General features: G+C 35.6%; 1 protein-coding gene across 1 annotated transcript in view; it reads right to left on the bottom strand.

Moving 5' to 3' along the window:
• Positions 1-15,561: 15,561 nt before the first annotated feature.
• LOC132559398 (zwei Ig domain protein zig-8-like) overlaps positions 15,562-25,092 on the bottom strand; it is a 153,431-nt gene continuing 143,900 nt past the window's right edge. The window contains exon 7 of the mRNA XM_060224010.1: positions 15,562-15,707. Coding sequence (XP_060079993.1) covers positions 15,562-15,707 — 146 coding nt within the window. The remainder of the gene's footprint in view (positions 15,708-25,092) is intronic.

Raw genomic sequence — 25,092 nt, 5'->3', positions numbered from 1 at the left:
AAAAAAAAAAAAAATACACGGAGATTCCTGAAAAAAATCCGATTATAATAAGACCACGTTGACCGATCCAAGAGACTCGAGGCTGATGATGTCCTTGGTTACAGATCGAGGCTGATAATGTCCGTGGTTGCAGATCGAGGCTGATGATGTCCGTGGTTGCAGATCGAGGCTGATGATATCCGTGGTTACAGATCGACGCTGATGATGTCCGTGGTTGCAGATCGAGGCTGATGATGAAAAGTCTTTCTTGTCTTTGTGTGAATGTCATTATTTATACCGTTATCATTGGTAATTAACAGGTACAGACAACGGTATCACTCAAACAAAACACTAATGACTTTTCTAGCGGAAAAACGAGTACATTTTTCCCTTTTGTTTTTATTATTCTAATCGTCAGAAATTTTCTTGAAAATATCACTTTGTTGTAATTAATACCGATAATAAGAGCAAAATGTTCAATAAAAAGTCCCACTGAGAAAATAAATGAACTTCATTTAGCGAGAAAATGAATGACAACGCAATACTAACGCTGGACCCACAGGCTATTTTTGAGCTTTTCTTCCTAATTACAACACACAGCATGAATCATAAGTCTATTATTTCAGTAATTATATCGTAATAAGTTATAACATCACACATTGCTTCACGGTAACATCCATTATCCACGTAACTACCTCCAACGTGTGCCAACCTATGTTATATTACATTCAGAAGTATACGTGATTTGGAGTGTTGTATCAAAGGTTAGGTTAAAGTGTCCGAGTAATTGAATACTTCAGTTAATCAAGTGTTGATTACATTGTGTTTTATAATTACTGCCGAATCCATCATAACCTGACGAGGGAAATAGGAACAAACACTAGAGAGAAACATCATAACTTAAATAACTTTTTCCTGTTTCTATAACGTTCTTGTAGACAACTGGTTCCATGATAAGGGACTTTGTTACGATCTCAGCATCGAGGCGACGATTTAGCCACACACCGACAAAATACAGGTCATAAATGATCCCATTTTAGTAAATCACAGCAGTCAGCAGGAGAGAGTCGTCATTATATAGTAATTTGTTTTGATTCGACGTGTCTCATTCCAGTGTACTCTCATCTCTCAACAACAATGTCCGGCCATGTTTAGTCATTAACTATACCTGGATACACATTCCATGCTTATAGATTTAAATACAGGCGACCCAGGTCCTAAATAGTGAACCTCTCATTTTTTGGGACCTAAATGTAAATGTTTAAAATCATCGCCACTCGTGCCTGTCGTACCCATTTCTGTATCTAACCTTATCTGAGTTATTATCCGAGAATATCCTGAGCTGTTTTTAGCCCGTCGATTAAAATGGCTTCTTTCAATTGACATTTCAGGGACATTTGAGCCTGGGAAACAATTAACCTTGAATAGCTAGCAGTTATTAACCTGATGGTGGAATAGGAATTCACAGCCAACTGTAGAACTTGGCGAGATTGTCAGTATTATAGTGTTGATTGGAGTAACAGACAAGTTTTTAATACAGAAATCGCCCGTCAGCACCTTTCTTGCTGGCGTTTATGCTGCATATGCATATTTTTCAGAATAACCAATAGAAAATTGCTGAGTAGGTAAAATGATATAGTCGTATGCTAGAATAAATGACGACGACAATAGCGGCGGCAGCGAAGACGACGATCACGATATCGATGACGACGATGAGGATGATGATGATGATTCACTTACTCGATTGAAATGCTTGGATTTTCTTCTGAGACTGGAGATTTTGAGTTTCTTCTATTTTAACAAATGTCTCAAGGAGCTGTTGAGTTTATTTAGCCTGGAGATGTGTCTCTTCTGGGAAGAATAAAATAAAATAAAAAAAAACCATTGGAACTAGATTTCAAAAAATTAAATTAAACAAGACTATAAGTCGTGAAAAAAACACTGTACCAGCATCCCAAAACTCGATGACATCGTGAAAACTAAACCAAAATTCCAAATACACACTGTACAAACCTGCCGAAACCATATGACGTTGTTAAAAATAACCCGAATTTCTAAATACACACTGTACAAGCCTGCCGAAACCATATGACGTTGTGAAAACTAACTCGAAAGTCCAAATACACACTGTACAAGCCTGCCGAAACCATATGACGTTGTGAAAACTAACTCGAATTTCTAAATACACACTGTACAAACCTGCCGAAACCATATGACGTTGTGAAAACTAACTCGAAAGTCTAAATACACACTGTACAAACCTGCCGAAACCATATAACGTTGTGAAAACTAACTCGAATTTCTTAATACACACTTTACAAGCCTGCCGAAACCATATGACGTTGTGAAAACTAACTCGAATTTCTAAATACACACTGTACAAACCTGCCGAAACCATATGATGTTGTGAAAACTAACTCGAAAGTCTAAATACACACTGTACAAGCCTGCCGAAACCATATGACGTTGTGAAAACTAACTCGAAAGTCCAAATACACACTGTACAAGCCTGCCGAAACCATATGACGTTGTGAAAACTAACTCGAATTTCTTAATACACACTTTACAAGCCTGCCGAAACCATATGACGTTGTGAAAACTAACTCGAATTTCTAAATACACACTGTACAAGCCTGCCGAAACCATATGACGTTGTGAAAACTAACCCGAAAGTCCAAATACACACTGTACAAGCCTGCCGAAACCATATGACGTTGTGAAAACTAACTCGACAGTCCAAATACACACTGTACAAGCCTGCCGAAACCATATGACGTTGTGAAAACTAACTCGACAGTCCAAATACACACTTTACAAGCCTGCCGAAACCATATGACGTTGTGAATACTAACTCGAAAGTCCAAATACACACTGTACAAGCCTGCCGAAACCATATGACGTCGTGAAAACTAACTCGAATTTCTAAATACACACTGTACAAACCTGCCGAAACCATATGACGTTGTGAAAACTAACCCGAAAGTCTAAATACACACTGTACAAGCCTGCCGAAACCATATGACGTTGTGAAAACTAACTCGAATTTCTAAATACACACTGTACAAACTTGCCGAAACCGTATGACCTTGTGAAAACTAACTCGACAGTCCAAATACACACTGTACAAGCCTGCCGAAACCATATGACGTTGTGAAAACTAACTCGAATTTCTAAATACACACTTTACAAACCTGCCGAAACCATATGACGTCGTGAAAACTAACCCGAATTTCTAAATACACACTGTACAAGCCTGCCGAAACCATATGACGTTGTGAAAACTAACTCGAAAGTCCAAATACACACTGTACGCGCTGCCTGCCGAAAACATATGCCTGCGTTGTGAAAACTAACTCGAATTTCTTAATACACACTTTACAAGCCTGCCGAAACCATATGACGTTGTGAAAACTAACCCGAATTTCTAAATACACACTGTACAAATCTGCCGAAACCATATGACCTTGTGAAAACTAACTCGACAGTCCAAATACACACTGTACAAGCCTGCCGAAACCATATGACGTTGTGAAAACTAACTCGAATTTCTAAATACACACTTTACAAACCTGCCGAAACCATATGACGTTGTGAAAACTAACTCGAATTTCTAAATACACACTTTACAAGCCTGCCGAAACCATATGACGTCGTGAAAACTAACTCGAATTTCTAAATACACACTTTACAAACCTGCCGAAACCATATGACGTTGTGAAAACTAACTCGAATTTCTAAATACACACTGTACAAGCCTGCCGAAACCATATGAGTTGAAAACTAACCCGAAAGTCCAAATACACCATCTCAGGTAACATTATCACAGGATATCAACTCCTGCAATGCAAAATTCTATCTCAAACGTCCTCATGATTCATGCAATAAAAGAATTTTAACATCTCCTGCATCAGACGAAACTAAGCATGTTCTGCAATGGGAGTATTTTCAAGTAGATATAAGGCATGCTTATTACAGAGGTATTTTGGAGGTGGTAAAGAAAAGGGGTGGGGTTATTCTTTATATGACTCGCGAGTGGAAAGGTGGGTGTGTAGATGTACTGAATTATACATGAACCTCAATTATATATTTTTTGCTTTAAAAAACTCAAATGATTCGTGTACAAATTCGATTAAACTCAGGCGACATATGAACAAAAGAAATATTTAAAATGAGACTCATCAGAAAGTACAAGGACAATAAGGCAATGTGTTCCGGAATAGTAAACGTCTTTTTCTTCATCGAAGACACCCATCATGTAAAGTTTCGTTCATTCCAAATGGGCGGTGTCTTTTTCCCAAACGACAACGAAACCATCAGATGTTGTGATAATCACCACACACATCAAGGTTTACGTCAAACATAGAAATAGATACTTCTCCTTTAGATGATTATGTTGACCGCAAAACTTTCCTCAAATCTTAACCATCCCCAAAATCCCTGTGTTTTTTGGCTTTTCACTTGTCATCATCTGGCAGGGATACTCGGAACTAACCGTAAAATATCGAAGTAGCTGTTAGTTATTATCTTTGACATGCAGGGCTGGCTGTTTCTTTCCTGAAATGGAAAAATCAAAGAATCACGCGTATCTTACAGCTTGTTGAAAAGCAGCTAATGTAGAAAAGTCATGTCCTCGATGAAACACTTCATAACTTTTCTGTGAAATAGGGATCCATCTGTAACTTTACTGCATATCACAGAACATGAATGAACACAATGTGGATTTTGAAGAATTCCATGGGAATTTTGTATTTGTGTGAACATTCGCAAGTCATTTGATTGTTCCGCTTTGTGCCCTACCGTAACATAAAGGTAAATGAATATCACCGTTATTTAGTTAGGAGAGGCTAAATGTTGATAAACTTTACTGGAATTTATGTGATTAAAGTTTTCTTCTAAAGTTAAATATAATAAACCACTCACATTTCAAAATCATTTAATATATTGAAAATGTCTTACCTTTAAACAGCAAAAGATTTATTGGCCTGGTCAGCCAGAGATATTCATCAGAATGATATGTGAAGGACGTGACACATACGGTACAACTCTCCAATAATCTATGTTATCAGCATGAGGATTTTGATTTCAGTATAATTAATTTTCCATTTCTAGATAATAGCAATCCTGCTTATCTAAACCGTTCATCGTTCGCTATCGGCTGGGTATTGAAGATGTCAGTATTTTGATATCCGTTATAGATGTGGTAGGCTAGTGCTGCAGTAGACGTGGGATGGTGTCAATGTTATCTGGTTTTCTACCTTTCAGGAGTTTCCGTGTTTGTTAAATTGTATTATCATTATTGAGCTATGATTTTGTTGCCATGATTGCATTTTCTTGTTTAAATAAATTGAATCTGATCTACTCTGTGTGATAATGTCCATTATCACGGACCTGTATGTAAGTCAAACTCATGATCACAATTAAATATGTAATGTCTAATAATTGGTTTCAGGAAACATCAAGAAAATACCAACATGTCACCATAATCATAATCCAAACTCAAATTCTATAAACGTGGGGTAAAATATGAACAAAATAAAGATTCACAAGGAGATTCATGAAAAGTGCAAGGAGAATAAGACCAGATGTTCCGGAAGAGTATGTGTCTTTCTGCTTCATCGACGACATGTAAACCTTGATCAATTAATGGAGAGCAAGGTAAAAAAATAATGGAACCAACAGGCAAACTAAAGAGCATGAAACATGTACAGTTTCATATCATGCAAAGAAATATAATATTTCTCAATGATATCAATGAGATAATTTTGATCAACCTGCATCTTTTGAAACCCTGTGTTACGAGATTGTCCGTCAACTGACGACTTCTTGCACTAAAATCGTGATAATGGTAACAGGCCCTTGGATAATAAATCAACAGCGTACATATCATAGGCTGTGAATGCAGGACTATTGTTTTTCAGAAATTCAATTAGGGCAATGGAAAGCATCACGTGATAAAGATTATCACAGAGCGAAGTGGATAGCTGTCCATGTTGGTTTCATTTTAGGAAAAAATCGAGATAAGCAGTTGATGTACAAGAGTTTGTTGTGTCTTTGGTTCCCGATACGATGGGCGTGGTCAATACATGTCTTGTTATTTGAAGACAAGACATCATCAGTATATATGAAAGTGAAATCAAACGAATTTGCAAGGCCTTTGTGACCTGTTTTGATATGATAAGCCCCGCAAAATATTCAGCCTCTATGAAATCAAAAACAATTCAGACGATAGAGGGGCGCAACAAGTTCCCTTAGGTATGTCTGTTGGAAGACCTTACCACCAAACGAAGATTTGGCATCCATTCATTTTAGATTTCAAACCGCGAAGTAGGTAAAAAATCACGAATTTACTGAGAAAGTGAATCCAACTCAGCATGTTCTCGATTCACCTACACTCTGGCATAGTTTTCAACAGAATCCATATGTATCTGGAAATTAATATTCCAATTATCGGACGGAGATTCACGATATTTAGGACCCTTCATGAAAAGCTCTCGTGCATTAACATTTTTAATAATTTTGAACAAGAACAAGCTGACGAAGGACTAGTTAAAAGGTCAGCTACACTTAGTTGCTGCAGCATTACAGGGATATTTCTGCTTTGAAAGCATGGTGGAATGTTAGGTTGAACAGACATCTGGTGTAAAATATTGCTGTTCTTTATAGCATCCATTCCCTCATTTAAAAAACTTCACTTTCATAAACTGGCGAGTTGATGAAAGATCATGACCATCTGTACGGAGAGATTGAGATAAACTGATTTGTGCCACATCATCAATAATTTTCTGAGTCTCCAGGCAAGTTTCTACAAATCGCGAGAAGCTGCATTTGATGAATCCACTCCAAGTTTAGGTAGCATGGAGAGAGGAAGCGAATATAACGTAGTTCGGATATGATGGACACCTAATGTACGAGCGTACATGTAATACATTGTACTAGCACTAGCGGACAGTTGTAGTCCTGTCATTGTGTTTCCAAAAGAGAAATAGGGATCTATCAAACTATTTTTCTCACTGTTTTTAAATAAATTTATTGTTGGTTTTAATCACAAAACATTTCAGTAAAACAATACGATCCTTAAATAGATTGTTTACGGAAGAACAAGTAAATAAGATACCAAATTCACTGTAGTTTGTATCAGAAACAACATCGAATTCCATCTTATGGCTGGGAATTAAATCACTCCCATTCGGAAGATAAAGTCAAACAGATATATCTAATGGAGTGATTAATTAAGCGCTGCGTGCAAGGTGAGGGAGTAGTGTCCTTATTTCTCACGTTATATGTGAGGGAGTTGTGTCCTTATTTCTCACGTTATATGTGAGCGAGTAGTGTCTTGATTTCTCATGTTTTATGTGAGGGAATTGTGTCCTGATTTCTCACGTTATATGTAAGCGAGTAGTGTCTTGATTTCTCATGTTTTATGTGAGGGAATTGTGTCCTGATTTCTCACGTTATATGTAAGCGAGTTGTGTCTTGATTTCTCACACGTTATATGTGAGCGAGTTGTGTCTTGATTTCTCACGATTTATGTGAGGGAGTTGTGTCCTGATTTCTCACGATTTATGTGAGGGAGTTGTGTCCTGATTTCTCACGTTATATGTGAGCGAGTTGTGTCTTGATTTCTCACGATTTATGTGAGGGAGTTGTGTCCTGATTTCTCACGTTTTATGTGAGGGAGTTGTGTCCTGATTTCTCACGATTTATGTGAGGGAGTTGTGTCCTGATTTCTCATGTTTTATGTGAGTGAATTGTGTCCTGATTTCTCACGTTATATCTGAGCGAGTTGTGTCTTGATTTCTCACGTTTTATGTGAGCGAGTTGTGTCCTGATTTCACGTTTTCTGAAACTGAAGATATTGATTCAGATCTTCACCGATGGAATTAAAGTGTGATTTGATGAAATCTTTGGTAATGGAGGTCATCTCATTTTGAGTTTGTTTCACAAAAGGGGTTTGTAGATTTGATCTTAGGTAATATTCATAGAAACACTCAATCAACTTATTAATATTTTAAGTAATATCATATATTGATTCATCGCCACTATCCTACATCATTGTGTTGTTGTGAGAATGTTAAAGTATTGGTTTCAGGCCGCTACGTGTAAGAAACAAAACATCAAACCAAAGTCCCCTGTGATTATCTGTTACTAAGGAGTCTTATACGTCATTAAAAGTAAAAATCTCTCCTTTTCATTTACAGATGTCGTTAGGTACAATCTGTCATGCTTAACATCTCGTGCACCTGATGCATGTCATAGTACGTGCCTAACAGAGCAGCAGAGTAAACATTTTAATTCATGGTATGCTGTTGTAACCTGTATGCTACATTTGAATCCATTCGACTTCCGGCATGTACTTGATGAACTCTGTGTAGATAATAAATGATCGAATGATGTGACTTGTGTATAAGTCCATTTCGATATTGCCATTTTATCAATCAATAGAACCTATCTCATTTCATTTCTACATATCTAATGAGGGAGAACAATCCGCAGTTTTCTGAAATATACAGTCGAATCCACATATTTGTTCCCGGCATTCTTCATTTGAAGGAATATGTCAGTTCCTGTCATACAAAATCGATATATATGTATTGATAACGATAATAAATTAACTAGTTTGAGTTATTGTAAAATTAACATTTATTGCATAATAAAATACGACATGTGACATGAAATAAATACAAAATGACGAACGGATGGCTATGATGAAATATCTATATACATAATGATGTGTAGGAAATGAAACAAAGGGATTAAAACGCATGGGAACGAATAGATCTACAATATTCTTTACATAAACTATAGGGAGCTGGTCTATTCGGTTGACGGAGTAAAGGTGGTGCTAAAATGCACGCAACTATGTTACCAATGATATCAAAGGTAGTAATAACAGATATCGAACCTACAGTCCTAACAAATAGTCGGCGCTGTCTCCACATCGCAAACTGGACATAAACACTTCTCGCGCTATTGACTGTCGTTACTGATATAAACGTTGTTTATCTTTTTCTAAGTTTGATGTAATTTCTTATTTGTGTAATTATTTATATCTTTATTCTTATGTCTTTATCAACACATAATAATACCATGACGACATCAAGCCTGATTATCATGACATCTAATACAGATACATGACTTTCAGTAATGACATCAGCTCAAATACGTATTTATATTACACCATGACGTCATTGAGAGTATGAAGTCATATCATTGTGAAGGTATCACGCCCTGAATTGCAATGACGTCATTGGCAGTGCAGGTATATATAGATAAATGTTTATAACAGGTGCAGCATGCCGATGACACCATTGCAATCACAGACAGTATTAAACATTAGTATTAAGAAAACGCAATTTAAATCAGCAATTCATGACAAACATGCTGAAAGGATCGGAACAATTTACAACTTGTTTCCCCCCACGCCCCACTCTTCATCAATATGTAGTAAAGTAACACACGTCTCATGCGTAGAACAACTATGGTAATGGGCGGAGATAATGCTCCCTCCCCTGTGTCCGATTTACATAAGATTAATATATAACATGAGTTATCCTGAAATAAGCTGATGTAGAGTTCCCATTTACATCATATAAAGTCGTGATATCAATCAACTGAGGAATGTGTAAAGTGAACGTGAACAGTATTTAAGGAACATACAATGCACATTAGACAATTTATGTACAACTTTCACAGCATTCATTCAAATACATACATTTAATTTACTACGTGTGACTATTAAACTGGCGCCAGGGTCATGAAGTACTTTTAAAATAATGATAATAATCATATCTTGATATTCCATTTCTTTCCATTTTCTTTTTTTTATTTACACTATATACATTAAACACAAATTATGTAAATATGTATTTTAGACAAATGAAAGGAAATCAATTTAAATAGCTTGCTTTCGACGTAAGTAATTTTAGTCATGAACCTGGGCCAAATGTTAAACCAGTATCTACTAATTAATAAGTGTAACGTTTTTAATGCAGTATAACGCAAACAATAAAAGCCAGCTGAGCATTACGTTTGTTGAACAGTTAAAATCAGTTGATTCATAAATCATAACATCTAATAGAGTTAACGAATCGCTAAAGCATACAACTACTGGCATACAAACACACAAAACAAAGCATCAGTACGTACACACTACAACTGTAGTTTGAAGATGTTTTAATTGAAAAATACAGCATGTATATTATTGTGCCCAAAACTTTAATTAAAAACTGTTTAATTATACTGGTTGGATCTGAGAGATGACGATGCATCAGAGTGAAAGGATGCTTAATTCTGATCATGGGGTAGCTGATAACAGGTGACAGGTTATGACATAGATCAGGATCCAGGCACATAGCAAAATGGGAAGCTACATAAGTTTCCAATGTGTTTGGCAGGGACTATGACAACATATTCCTTATTAGGATCTTATGTAATATATACACTGTTCTTTTGAAGCGGTTTTTATTATGGGAATTACCTATGGCTTTGCTAAATGAATCCTTTACCAATTCATTAATTGTGAGTTAAACTTGCTCGAATAACTAGAATGTAACTTTCATCGCTTGTTAAGAACACTTATCATTGCCAATTATTTCAGTGGTTACGCAGATGTTAAAATTCAAATAATTGTTTGTGACTAATTAGCTAACTAAGTAGATCGAGTTAAAATAAGACCTGGAAGTGATATACTGGTGTATGGAGTGGACATTCTACAACATTCCACTACAAACATATACTGTTGTATGGAGTGGACATTCTACAACATTCCACTACAAACATACACTGTTGTATGGAGTGGACATTCTACAACATTCCACTACAAACATACACTGTTGTATGGAGTGGACATTCTACAACATTCCACTACAAACATACACTGTTGTATGGAGTGGACATTCTACAACATTCCACTACAAACATACACTGTTGTATGGAGTGGACATTCTACAACATTCCACTACAAACATATACTGTTGTATGGAGTGGACATTCTACAACATTCCACTACAAACATATACTGTTGTATGGAGTGGACATTCTACAACATTCCACTACAAACATATACTGTTGTATGGAGTGGACATTCTACAACATTCCACTACAGACATATACTGTTGTATGGAGTGGACATTCTACAACATTTCACTGCTGACATACACTGTTGTATGGAGTGGACATTCTACAACATTCCACTGCTGACATACACTGTTGTATGGAGTGGACATTCTACAACATTCCACTGCTGACATACACTGTTGTATGGAGTGGACATTCTACAACATTCCACTGCTGACATACACTGTTGTATGGAGTGGACATTCTACAACATTCCACTGCTGACATACACTGTTGTATGGAGTGGACATTCTACAACATTGTTATACATTTCACTGCTGACATACACTGTTGTATGGAGTGGACATTCATTCCACAACATTGTTATACATTTCACTGCTGACATACACTGTTGTATGGAGTGGACATTCTACAACATTTCACTGCTGACATACACTGTTGTATGGAGTGGACATTCTACAACATTGTTATACATTTCACTGCTGACATACACTGTTGTATGGAGTGGACATTCTACAACATTGTTATACATTTCACTGCTGACATACACTGTTGTATGGAGTGGACATTCTACAACATTGTTATACATTTCACTGCTGACATACACTGTTGTATGGAGTGGACATTCTACAACATTCCACTGCTGACATACACTGTTGTATGGAGTGGACATTCTACAACATTCCACTGCTGACATACACTGTTGTATGGAGTGGACATTCTACAACATTCCACTGCTGACATACACTGTTGTATGGAGTGGACATTCTAATATTTTGCGGTGAGAAGTCGTCAGAGGGTCTGTAGATTTTAGTGATATTTAACCACAATGGATTAATTAATGGAAAAAGTCAAATTTCAGTTGATTTGAAACACTCCATTCCTTAATTCTGTCTTCACAACGGTACTTTCAGTAAATAATAACTTATTCAGAATAATGATATCATGGTAATATTAGCAATATGCAATGTACTGAAGATTAAAACTCTATAGGGATTTTGGTAAGCATTTCCCCCGATTTTAACATCCTATTTAAAGTATCATTGAATGCAATTGCTCGTAAATAACAGACATGTACTGACATTGCAGAAACCAACAAGTCTCTGTCGACACAAATTTGCATAGCCAATTTATTGGTTGATGCATTTGTTATTAAATTTTACACTAATTCCAATCGATTTTGTTACATGTAATTTTTCTGAAATTGAACATACCATCTACAATACCTATCAAATCAATTTGTGTCAAATTTGTAAAAATTCAATTAATCTATATTGGACGTTCTGCAGTAAATTGGAAATATTATACATCTTCTTGGTATAAAATATACCAGAATTGACTGGATCGGCACCAATATGTCTAGCTCGAACGCATCTATAAAGTGGTGCAGATTTTTCTGAATAATAAGTTCAGTTCCGCTACATTGATTCGAATTAGAAAATATGACTAATTCGTGTTCAATATATTGGTGTAGTGCTATTCCTTTGGGGTATTGTTATTTTTTGTCTGTCATTTCAGACATCAGATTATATGTCATAACTAATTCCTTTCGTAATAATTAATCCATTATAAAACAATAATTCAATTGGACATAGATATGGTCAAACATTACTTCATTAAAGGTCAACATAAAGATTAAGGATATTGATACATAACGCTTATAATCACCTAAAAACAATTTCCTTCAAAAGTGAGATCGATATAAACTACATACAGTTCATCTCTTTAAGTTGCGGTAAAATTTGCGTTAAAAGTTGTAGTAACATTTTTTGGTCACAGTTGCGGTAAAAGTTGTGGTATCAGTTGCGGTAACAGTTGCGGTAAAAATTGTGGTATCAGTTGCGGTAACAGTTGCGGTAATAGTTGTGGTAACAGTTGCGGTAAAATTTGCGTTAAAAGTTGTAGTAACATTTTTTAGTCACAGTTGCGGTAGAAGTTGTGGTATCAGTTGCGGTAACAGTTGCGGTAAAAGTTGTATCAGTTGCGGTAACAGTTGCGGTAAAAATTGTGGTATCAGTTGCGGTAACAGTTGCGGTAATAGTTGTGGTAACAGTTGCGGTAAAATTTGCGTTAAAAGTTGTAGTAACATTTTTTAGTCACAGTTGCGGTAGAAGTTGTGGTATCAGTTGCGGTAACAGTTGCGGTAAAAGTTGTGGTATCAGTTGCGGTAACAGTTGCGGTAAAAGTTGTGGTATCAGTTGCGGTAACAGTTGCGGTAAAAGTTGTGGTAACAGTTGCGGTAAAATTTGCGTTAAAAGTTGTAGTAACATTTTTTGGTCACAGTTGCGGTAAAAGTTGTGGTATCAGTTGCGGTAACAGTTGCGGTAAAATTGTGGTATCAGTTGCGGTAACAGTTGCGGTAAAAGTTGTGGTATCAGTTGCTGTAACAGTTGCGGTAGAAGTTGTGGTAACAGTTGCGGTAACAGTTGCTGTAAAAGTTGTGGTATCAGTTGAGTTAACAGTTGCGGTAAAAGTTGTGGTAAAAGTTGTGGTAACAGATGCGGTAACAGTTGCGGTAAAAGTTGTGGTAACAGATGCGGTAACAGTTGCGGTAAAAGTTGTGGTAACAGATGCGGTAACAGTTGTGGTAAAAGTTGTGGTAACAGATGCGGTAACAGTTGCGGTAAAAATTGTGGTAACAGATGCGATGTGTATATTAAATGATAATTAGATAAGTTACGCCTTCTTTGTTATTCTTGATACATTACATACATCGTACATGATCATATTCTCGAAAAGATACAAAAAAATATTCTGCATGATTTCGATATATTTTACAAAATAAATTTACCACCTTTTTAGTTTTAGTTCCATTCATTATTTGCCACTACTGTATCTGTATTTGTGTATAACTGTTTATTGACTTGGGTGTCGTTTGTACATTCTTTTTTTAAATGATGCAAAATGTACTGCCAGTAACATGCAATGGGATATTAAAATGTTTCTCGTTCAAAATAAGCATCATGCACAAACTCTAATAACCCTCCTGAGAAATCTTATCTTCTGCCAAGTTTGGAGAAGATTCTGTACATGTATATCACGTGCGCCTATTTTCACAACTTCTTGTTGATTACTATTATATGGAGTCATTCAACACAATATAGTGCTAAGAAGAGTTTACTGTGTAATGATGTTCTGTAATGCTGGTAACTTCGATCTTTACATAAAAAACTTTGTGATATTTCAGTATCGGATATACGAATAAGGTTATGTATTTGTTTCTAACGTTTTACAAATAAAAACAGACATAACTGAAAACATTCAGATAATGATATACAAAACGTGTTGTTAATATACAACAAATTATCTCTCAAACTACTCATATCCAGTCTATTCAAAGTATCATAATGTCGGGTTCATGACAAAATGAATAAAATGTGTTGAATGACCCGTGGCATTATCTCGTACCGACGACCAAGATCTCATCGATAGGGTGTCGATATCAACGTTTATCTAACTGTAAACTCGCTCTGACATTTAAAGCTAAAGTGCAACACTGACATTGTGAGGTCGATAAAAGAAGAGAAGTAACGAATGTATCACAGATTCCTAGAGTAGAAGAGTCACAATGACCTTGATTGATACTGAAGCATTCACATACAAGAATGGTGTTTCCGCTGTATCAACTTCTCGAGTAGTTTGCCGGAATGAAAAGTAATTATACATGTATATCGTCATATCCGGTATATTCGAAAACTTTACAACATTTTAAATGTCAAATATAATGAGATAATTGGAATTGATATTTCCAGGTTTGTGCTGACCTTATTCGGTCTCCAAACAATCATCTGATTGGACACTTCTGTTTATTATTCAAGACACATTGTGTGGAGACAAGTCTGAGACGTTTCAAAATCGCCAATATTGTACATCATCCAGCACTTACAATTAACAAAACAACATAACGATTCTCTCTAATGAGTTTTTAAGTCTCAATACCAGGCGAACTTTCCTCTGAGGAATTCCTTCAGACGAATCATCTAACAAATTTCAAAGTCCATCTAATTGTGTTTTTTTATCGTCTCACGCCATAAGTCGCCAGTTCTTCCGACAAATCCCTGAAACATTAAACTCTAAATGCCATCATCATAGAATCCATGACTGCGATTGGCACCGAACTACTCGAACAGATGTTATAAAACCAAGAGATGACTTTCTAGTGTTACCACACATTTATATACTCGGTGAAATGTATCTTTTCCTTAATTAGGTGTATACAAATATCCTAGTCAATTTATCTTACAGGTCGTCGTCTCACGACAGTGTCTATGTATACAAACTGTATGTTAAATATCACACAGGTGATGAATGTAATAGGTTTCCACAGATGTCTAGTGACTGAACCAATACCGATTTGGTTGATTGCCTCACATCCTTATCGGGTAATTTCAACGTCTATCTCGTAATGGCATTCTAAAATGACGTGGTAATTTTATGTTCCTTCGTCTTGAACTGCAGCAGAGCATTATAAATGTTGTCTTATTTGTCTTTATAAAGTCCATTTTATCATAAGAGGAGCTGCCAACCCGTGATGACGTACTGTAACACTACAAGACAGAGTATTGTTCCGGAAGTTGATCCTAGGGCTGCTGCTATGTCACGCATTCCTTGATGAACCGTGTTTTCCACTCGAACTGTCTGATTGAATGTACCTGTAAATAGTAACAACGTGTTATCTGATCAAATATTTCAAATTACAACAAATTAAGAACGCTATAAACGAATAGAAAGTTAGTAAAGCATTAGAGTGATATTAACATCACAATTTGTGGATAGATAAACCATCGACAAGCAATTACTGTTTTAGGTATCAAAACCTTTCTACCTCCTGTTGTAGCATTCAATAAAGTTATTTTAGAATGTACCTCTGGCATAAAAAACAGACGCTTTAAAAAGACATTTTTTTCGAGATGTTAAGTGTAATACTTTTAATGTTTAACATGGAAATGCTCGCTATTTTTTGAATATGTTGTCCGCCTGCGTATACCGCCTACATATCAATTGAAATCGTCTTTGTATTTTTTTTTGTATGCACATAAAAATATAAATAAGCAGTAAAGGATTTGTTTTATGTAATCAGTAATACAAGTAGAAACAATAAGTTAAAAAGATAGCAAACAGATTCAACTCCAGAATCAGGACACGTGATAAAATGATTTAACTCTTCCGTCGATGTGGGCGTCTATTAATTCAAAGAGAGGGATTCTAACATAGCTCGTGGGGGAAAAGGCTTAAAAAGAAATAGGTTAGATTTAAAACACTACATTACAGATGTGTTTCGCTAGACGCTATTTATTATGGAATCCAGTTATTGTTTTTTTACCCCCAGAGAGAATACACTTGATATATTGGTTAGTTGTGTAGAGATGTGCAAAACATTGGTTAGAATAAATCTTAATTTCAGAAGCTAAAAGAGTAAAACGTGTTTAAATGTCTGCGGGGTTATTTTTTGGTATCTTCTTTACGCGATCATTTCTCTTTTTTATCTCTGGTGATGACGGCTGTTGTAGTAGAATGAAAGCATCGAAAATACACTATTTGCAATTTAAAAAAAATTAAAAGTTTAATATATTCAAATCAATGGACGAGAAAAATACCAATTTAAGTGTTTATTTACTGTTTTCGATCTAGAAATGGCTGGTTTACATTAACACATACCAAGCATAATGAAAAGATTAAAAAAAGAATAGACAAGTTTATTACAGTTATGTCCAGAGTCAGGGAATTTAATCATTTATATTTTCATCAATAGAATAGCATATTTAACGATCAAACATAGGTTGACATGACGTCTTAAGAGTATCACACGATCAAGCGAAAGAATAATTCTCCACTTATGTAATGAAAAAATATCTCAAGTTACTTTTGAAAGTATTTTGGGATGCGAATTAACTCGTTTTTACAAACTAATTATCGTATTTTTTGGACACCAATAGGTATATTAGGATATTTAACTGAAAACGAGTGCTTGTCAATTAAGAAAAGTGTTGTCCAATAAAGATCATTACATGTGGGTGTTGATATTTAAGCTATAATGTGATTATTTTCATGGGTAAGTTTAACGGCGAAGGAATGGAGATTAAAATTCGATGAAAAAGTTAACTGGAATGTAAATATAACGAAAAACATCAAACATTTTCATCAAAGTAATCCGTCGTATCTAAATTCAAAATTGAAAAAAAAAGAATATCAGCGTTTTAATACCAACAAACAATTTACACAACAATGGCATAAAGTAACATAAAGGGGTGACAATGCCCTGCAAAGCTCATTTAAAGCAAATCATTTTTTTTTCAATAAGAGCCATTTCGGTATGACACATTGCAGTAGATATACAATAATGCATACTGTACATTTAAAACGACGGAAATATAATCATTAGCACTGACAGTGATAAACAAAACAATCGACATTTTCCAGACCATCAACGTTATTCAGAGCTAAGATCACCAAACCCACTGGGTCTATTTTATACATACTTCGCATTTCTCCCTATCCTCGTTACTGCATGAATAGCATCATGAGTGTTATTTTCGAAAGTGCTATTCAGAGCCAAATTATCACAGATAACGATAATAAAAATTCTTTTGATTATCGAAAAAAAAAAAAAAAAAAATGAAAAAAAAATGAATACCATATATTTGATAGTCTCTCGCCCAGTTTTATTTCTATTTCTCATGTCCGACATATCCAACGGGAAATATGTCACACTACATAAAAAAATAAAAATAATAAGTTTAATGGTAAGATTTTCTTTATGGTTTCGCCGAATAAGTATGTTCCACGTACATCGCCTCACCGTGATACATGGATATTACAGACCTATATGCACTGCCTAACACAGTTACCGTTCCTTCAGATGGATCACGTGACCTAGCGATGGAGCAGCATTAACATTGCTGAGAATTTTTCACCGACGCAACCGATTCCCAAATATCACACAACCCGATTCTCACTTGCCTTGGTTATAACAATAATGCACGATTATATGTAGGAACTGCTGTAACTTGCTGTAGAAAAGTTATTATTCACAAAATAATCAGTAAGGCACATTTTCCTCGAAGAAACACAAAGTTACATAATTACTAGTGAATTTTAAAAGTGCTCCCTAATATCACTGTTCATTGTTTTGAATGTAGATTCCATTCAAGTGTCCAGTTTAGTTACATAAACCCGGGGAAAAAGATGCGCCGGCACAATTTTCCGAGTAGTACTAACGCTGCTCCCAAAATTTTGAACTCTTCAGTCTACTAATAGACATGTCGCAAACCAACCATCGGCGCAATTCATTTCGACATTACATAACTACGGTCGTTTTTTTCTTTACTTCCATGATTTTATTCCAATTGTTAAATACATTATCATCTCCAGGAAAATGGAATTCTTCTAAGATGTCTTCCCAAACAATGACAGCCGATGTTGTTAGAGATTACGAGGCACCACAAGCAGTTCAAGTTTTGTGACTAATTTGCCGCGCATACAATTCTTCATGATGAAACTGTGTTTGTGTTAGGCATTATACTGTAACCCTAACAAATAACACCTCACGAAAAAAAAAAGAACAACACGCAAATATACTGACATGTCAGTCGGTACAGACATCATACCACCGTTGTAAACAACGTGACGTCATTGGAATGTTGACATTGTAACAATTAATCTTTTTCTGAGTGCACTAATGAGTCTCTGGTTTGGAAGCGGCATTAATTCCCCTGTGAATATATGGCAGAAAACCAATGCATACAGAAAGAGGTGGCATTTGATATCGAATAAATTTCCAAAGCAAAATATATTGGGAGTGCTTGTAAAAAATATGCTATGTGTTTCTCATACAACTGAATGTATATGATATTGAACCGAAATCCATATTCGTTTCAAATTTTGTATTTTTATTTAAAATGATAATGATGATAATGAAACGGCATCAGAACAATAAAGGTAATAAAGGTGGTGACAAGCTGCGGGGTTCTACTGATGATGCCATTTAGTAAAAGACGTCTGGAAAAATGATTAAAATATGATAACCTTTGTTGCACAAAAATGTTTCAAAGATCAACCACATTTTGAACGTCGATCCGTCCATTGGCTTCTGAAGAGAACATAATACTTTGTACAACATCTAAAGTGAGATAAACGGTCATGGTCTGAATTACGGAGAACGGTCAACAAGCCATACATTTCCACAACAAGCACTAAAACTTCTGTTTCCACTCTACTCTTTCATGTGACCATCGCTTTAAGTGCTAGCCATTGTGATACTTGTGTTCATTGCATATCTGATACTGACTAGCTAATCATAAACACAACATATGTTTGTTCCATGTGCCATAACATTGTAAGTAACGACATGAAATATTTATGGCTAAAATACCGTTTCATGTAACAGGACATTGTCCGTATGCAATAAAAGGTGATTCTCTTTAATTGACAACATCAATTCTTGATAGGAAGCTACCAATAGAAACATAGAATGTGAATTATTACGATTTTAAAAAAATTCATATGGGTGCTGAATATAATTATTTAAATAAGTTACAACCAAATATTTACAGTTAACTACGATTTACTTGTTAGTTTATTTCTAACCATGCAGACATCTAATGGGAAGCGACAACGACGTGGAACGACTAGTAAACGATGTCTATGAATAGTAAGCGATGTCAATGGATAGTAAGCGATGTCAATGGATAGTAAGCGATGTCTATGAATAGTAAGCGATGTCTATGAATAGCAAACGATGTCTATGAATAGTAAGCGATGTCAATGGATAGTAAACGATGTCTATGGATAGTAAACGATGTCTATGAATAGTAAGCGATGTCAATGGATAGTAAACGATGTCTATGAATAGTAAGCGATGTCAATGGATAGTAAGCGATGTCAATGAATAGTAAGCGATGTCTATGAGTAGTAAACGATGTCTATGAGTAGTAAGCGATGTTAATGGATAGTAAGAGATGTCTATGAGTAGTAAGCGATTTTAATGGATAGTAAGCGATGTCTATGAGTAGTAAGTGATGTCAATGGATAGTAAGCGATATCTATGAGTAGTAAGCGATGTATATGAATAGTGAGCGATGTCTATGAATAGTAAGCGATGTCTATGAGTAGTAAGCGATGTCTATGGATAGCAAGAGATGTCTATGAGTAGTAAGCGATTTTAATGGATAGTAAGCGATGTCTATGAGTAGTAAGCGATGTCAATGGATAGTAAGCGATGTCAATGGATAGTAAGCGATGCCAATGGATAGTGAGCGATGTCTATGAGTAGTAAGCGGAGCCAATGAATAGTAAGTGATGTCAATGGATAGTAAGCGATGTCTATGAACATTAAGCGATGTCAATGGATAGTAAGCGATGTCTATGAACATTAAGCGATGTCTATGAGTAGTGAACGATGTTTATGAATATTAAGCGATGTCAATGGATAGTAGGCGATGTCTATGAATAGTAAGCGATGTCAATGGATAGTAAGCGATGTCTATGGATAGTAAGCGATGTCTGAATAGTAAGCGGTGTCTATGGATAGTATGCGATGTCTATGAATAGTGAGCGATGTCTATGAATAGTAAGCGATGTCTATGAATAGTAAGCGATGTCAATGGATAGTTAGCGATGTCAATGGATAGTAAGCGATGTCAATGGATAGTAAGCTATGTCTATGGATAGTAAGCGATGTCTATGAATAGTAAGCTATGTCTATGGATAGTAAGCGATGTCTATGAATGGTAAGCGATGTCAATGGATAGTAAGCGATGTCAATGGATAGTAAGCGATTTCTATGGATAGTAAGCGATGTCTATGAATAGTAAGCGATGTCAATGAATAGTAAGCGATGTCTGTGGATAGTAAGCGATGTCAATGGATAGTAAGCGATGTCTATGGATAGTAAGCGATGTCTATGGATAGTAAGCGATGTCAATGAATAGTAAGCGATGTCTATGGACAGTAAGCGATGTCTATGGATAGTAAGCGATGTCTATGGATAGTAAGCGATGTCAATGAATAGTAAGCGATGTCTATGAATAGTGAGCGATGTCTATGAATAGTAAGCGATGTCAATGGGTAGTAAATGATGTCAATGAGTAACATCACGTGCGAAATAGACCAAACAGAGATTGAATGTAAACTTACGGATATTTCCGCCCTCTGGACCGTAATCTATGAATATGACGAAGCAATTATTCCTCAACATTGTATCTGATATATAGAGAACTAATTTCCCAGGTATATCACGGAGAAATGACCTTAAATCAGATTAAAACTTATCACGAATTCTGATTACTTACTTTAATATGCATGTGTATTTATTCAGGATGAAAAAAATGATGTACTTATGATAATGAAACGTTGTAATGATCGATACGATAAGTGAGAGACGTCAATATTTTATCCTCGTATCTTATAACCAAGCAGCGTGCTGTGAAGAAAAGTAGCAATGCTTCATTGTGTTGCTAACTCGACTATTAATGTACGCATTTCACTTCGGCTATCTTCTTTTTATCTTGGGTTAGTGTTATAGGTCAGACGATAACGTACCTTGTTTCGGATTTTACATCAATTTTCAAAACGACAGCGTAAATATTCTCGTTTTATTATATCAAGGCTAACTCACACCTGTTTGTACACAACAGGGAACAAATCGACTCTCACATCTATAACAGCTGTGAGACTGAATCGTAGTAAAGAGCTGTATGTGCATAGCATTACTACAGTTCATTTAAGGCGTCTTAATATTGACGATAAAATCAATTCCACTGTTAATTTGAAACCTTAATAGATATATAGGAATACCAAAGGTGGAAAAAACTACTTCAAATGCATACTGAATTGGATTGGACAGACAGGATATTTGGGCGAAAAGGGGAAAATGTTCAGTCGAGATAGCAAGAAACAGAAGGAAGTTTAAAGTGCTCAACATATTAAACACCATTTCGTTGACATTATTTAGGTTTTACGTTCTAAGGATTGAACGACTGAGGTATTGCATATTTATTATCTTATTACAAGTGTTGTAATAACAACGAAATTACAACTGTATCTTGTTTTGTATGATCGTAAAAACACTAAAGTCTTGTTAAGACAAGTGTAAAATGAATGTTGTCCTTTATATTCACATCAGTCTATGAGTGCGCTGTTACCAAACACTTGAATGACCTCATCATGTGTGTATACTTAGGCATGAACTGTTGTATGGACGAACTTTATACACAAAACTTATTAAAAAGAGAGAGAGAGAGAGAGAGAGAGAGAGAGAGAGAGAGAGAGAGAGAGAGAGAGAGAGAGAGAGAGAGAGAGAGAGAGAGAGAGAGAGAGAGAGAGAGAGAGAGAGAGAGAGAGAGAGAGAGAGAGAGAGAGAGAGAGAGAGAGAGAGAGAGAGAGAGAGAGAGAGAGAGAGAGAGAGAGAGAGAGAGAGAGAGAGAGAGAGAGAGAGAGAGAGAGAGAGAGAGATACAAAATGTAATGAAAACAATTAAAATTATCAACCTGTTTTATGAAATATCCGGCCGTTTTACTGAAGGTCATTATGGTAAATGAATCTATGGTACGGTATTATTCAAAGGCCCTTTATTCTGTTTAAGCAGATTGCACCTTTTAAATAATTTAAGGTAAAGCTGGTTATCGTGAATATATTTTTACTTATTTTGAAATAATAGCAGGAAGACTAACATTGTGTGAAGCATTCAAATAAACGCCATTCGTTTGTGTGAAAAGAATATAAATAGTCTCTCTAATATTACCTACTATAATATTAGCATTTCAGACCTTATGCATGAATGATGCCATGCCGTCACACTTTCATCAGCTCTATCGAATTCATCTGAATTCCACGCTGTTGCTCCCCTCCTGGATCGCCAGGAGGTGAATCGTTATATCAGAGGAAATGTGATAGAACATCGCAGATAAAACTGTATTTATTGGAATGGCAATATGGAATCTGAACACAGCACCTATCAACGGGATCCCATCAACCATCCCGGAGAGCAGTGCGCATTGGCAAATACATTGTAAAAGAATATTAGATCCATGTTAAAAAACAGAGGAATTGGGTTGCTGTCAACAGTTAGTGATATGTATATAGGGCGTCTGGCGGATGGCTGGCCAAGACAAATACACCCCGACGTGTTTAGAAGAGGTAAAGAAATACACACTTCGCCATTGATAACATCGTATTAAGTTATATGTAATGTGTAAAGTTGTCGGATCTCCTGATGTTACTACCTAGCAGGTTCAACCCACATTGGAGAATTTGGACAATCAATGAAATATCGGCTTTGTACGTACACGCATTGTGTTATTGAATCACCTCTCTGATAGGCGCGCGCCACATGTATTGTCGAAAACACGGAAATGTCCGTCTCATCCAGTTTGACAACATGTGTTCCTGATATCGATATAATGTGTAGATGAGCATATCTTGGCAATGCATGCATTATAATATACTGGTATGCCCTGCTTGTACTTGTGTTTTCGAGATGTATATTCTCCGCTTTAGTTATTGATGAGGTAACAAATTACAAAGTAACTCAAAAAGACGGAATCGCTAAAAATTACTTTCCTTGGCAGTCATCTGTTCAGATATTGAACCTTTAATGTCAATAGTCGAAGTATTAATCACATGTACGATCAACTTATTTTACCACCGATTTTTCGTGTATTTCATTAAATGTGAAGAATGAAATCAAATAATTTTAAATACTGATCTGGTTAAGGGATTCATAGAATAAAATTGAGATTAAATATAAATGGCAAGAACACTTGTGATAAAGTATATTTAAAGGTTATCGTGGACTGTGCTGACTTCAAACAACTAGAGGCAGTTGTTTGTGTTTTATAGGTGTACTTAACAACAAAAAACATTTGTTCATGTGATGGCCTTTGCAACACTAACCTTCCTAAAGGGAATTTGAATTGACGTTCTGCTAACATTTGAGATAAATACATTTCCAACATTAATCTTATATTACCGGTTTCATTTCTCAATTGACCCATTTTTTGTGATACTAACTCGATGAACTGATCATATGCTATGCTGAAACAACAGCGATTTGTTTTTATAAAATTATTACAGGAATATGCGGGATTACCTCAAGAAAATGGATATTTCATGTATTGGTGATTCCTTCATGACCTTTGGAATATAAGTTTTCAATGGTGAAAGTATCAAGAAATGTTTCTTTCAAACATGCTTTTTTTATGATTTTGTATAATTTTTATATGAATTTTCCTTTAATTGTAAGATCAATCAGTGTCCGCTGTTCTCCCAGTGAATTGTCTAGGGAGTAAGTTGTAGAATAAAAAGGAAACCTCAGTGAAGTGACCATATTAACACGATATTAGAGCATTTAGCATGAAATATCATATTTAAATGATCATTACAAAAAGGGCAAAGTAATAATTGGTATCACATTTATGTGTGTTTTAAAACATATCTACATAGGCATACTTATGTGTCTAAATTTATTTCCTATATTTCGGGGCATATATAACTTGACAGAAAAAATGGCTTGACATTAATTAACGATCGCTCGCGCTCAAAAAGATATATGGTGTCATGGCCACTCGACAGAACAACATTATACAATGTCAACAAGTATGTTAAATGAGAAACGTTGAACACGTGCTAATTAACTACCATGGGAATAACCAGGAAACGAAATCGGTATCAGTGGATTCGACGTTTTCTCGGAAAATCTTCCAATCCAAGTTGTTTTCCCTTCTGAATGATCATACATTACAAAAGTTATGACCAAATACATTATTATACTCTGTACAAAGCATGATCTGTTTTTACGCGATCAGAATCTTTACAGACCTGGGAAACTAGATATACAATTAGTATATTTATACCTCTCGCAGGGTTTACAATACCTTACACTGCTGCTAAAATATTATCTTTCTTAGAATAACAAATGTTTGTGTAACACACAAACAGAACTGTTTCCAAATGTGGACTGAGAACATAGCAAAAAAGCTCGCAGTATTACATAAGTTTTACATCAAATAAAACGCAAGATATTCTCTAATCAATCGAGAA

The sequence above is a fragment of the Ylistrum balloti genome, unplaced genomic scaffold (genome assembly GCF_031769215.1).
Source record: "Ylistrum balloti isolate Yb309-2 unplaced genomic scaffold, AGI_CSIRO_Ybal_v1 Utg370906, whole genome shotgun sequence".
In the NCBI taxonomy this organism is placed as follows: domain Eukaryota; kingdom Metazoa; phylum Mollusca; class Bivalvia; order Pectinida; family Pectinidae; genus Ylistrum; species Ylistrum balloti.
The sequence above is the reverse complement of the archived record's forward strand: the minus strand, read 5'-3'. Positions and strand labels throughout refer to the sequence as shown.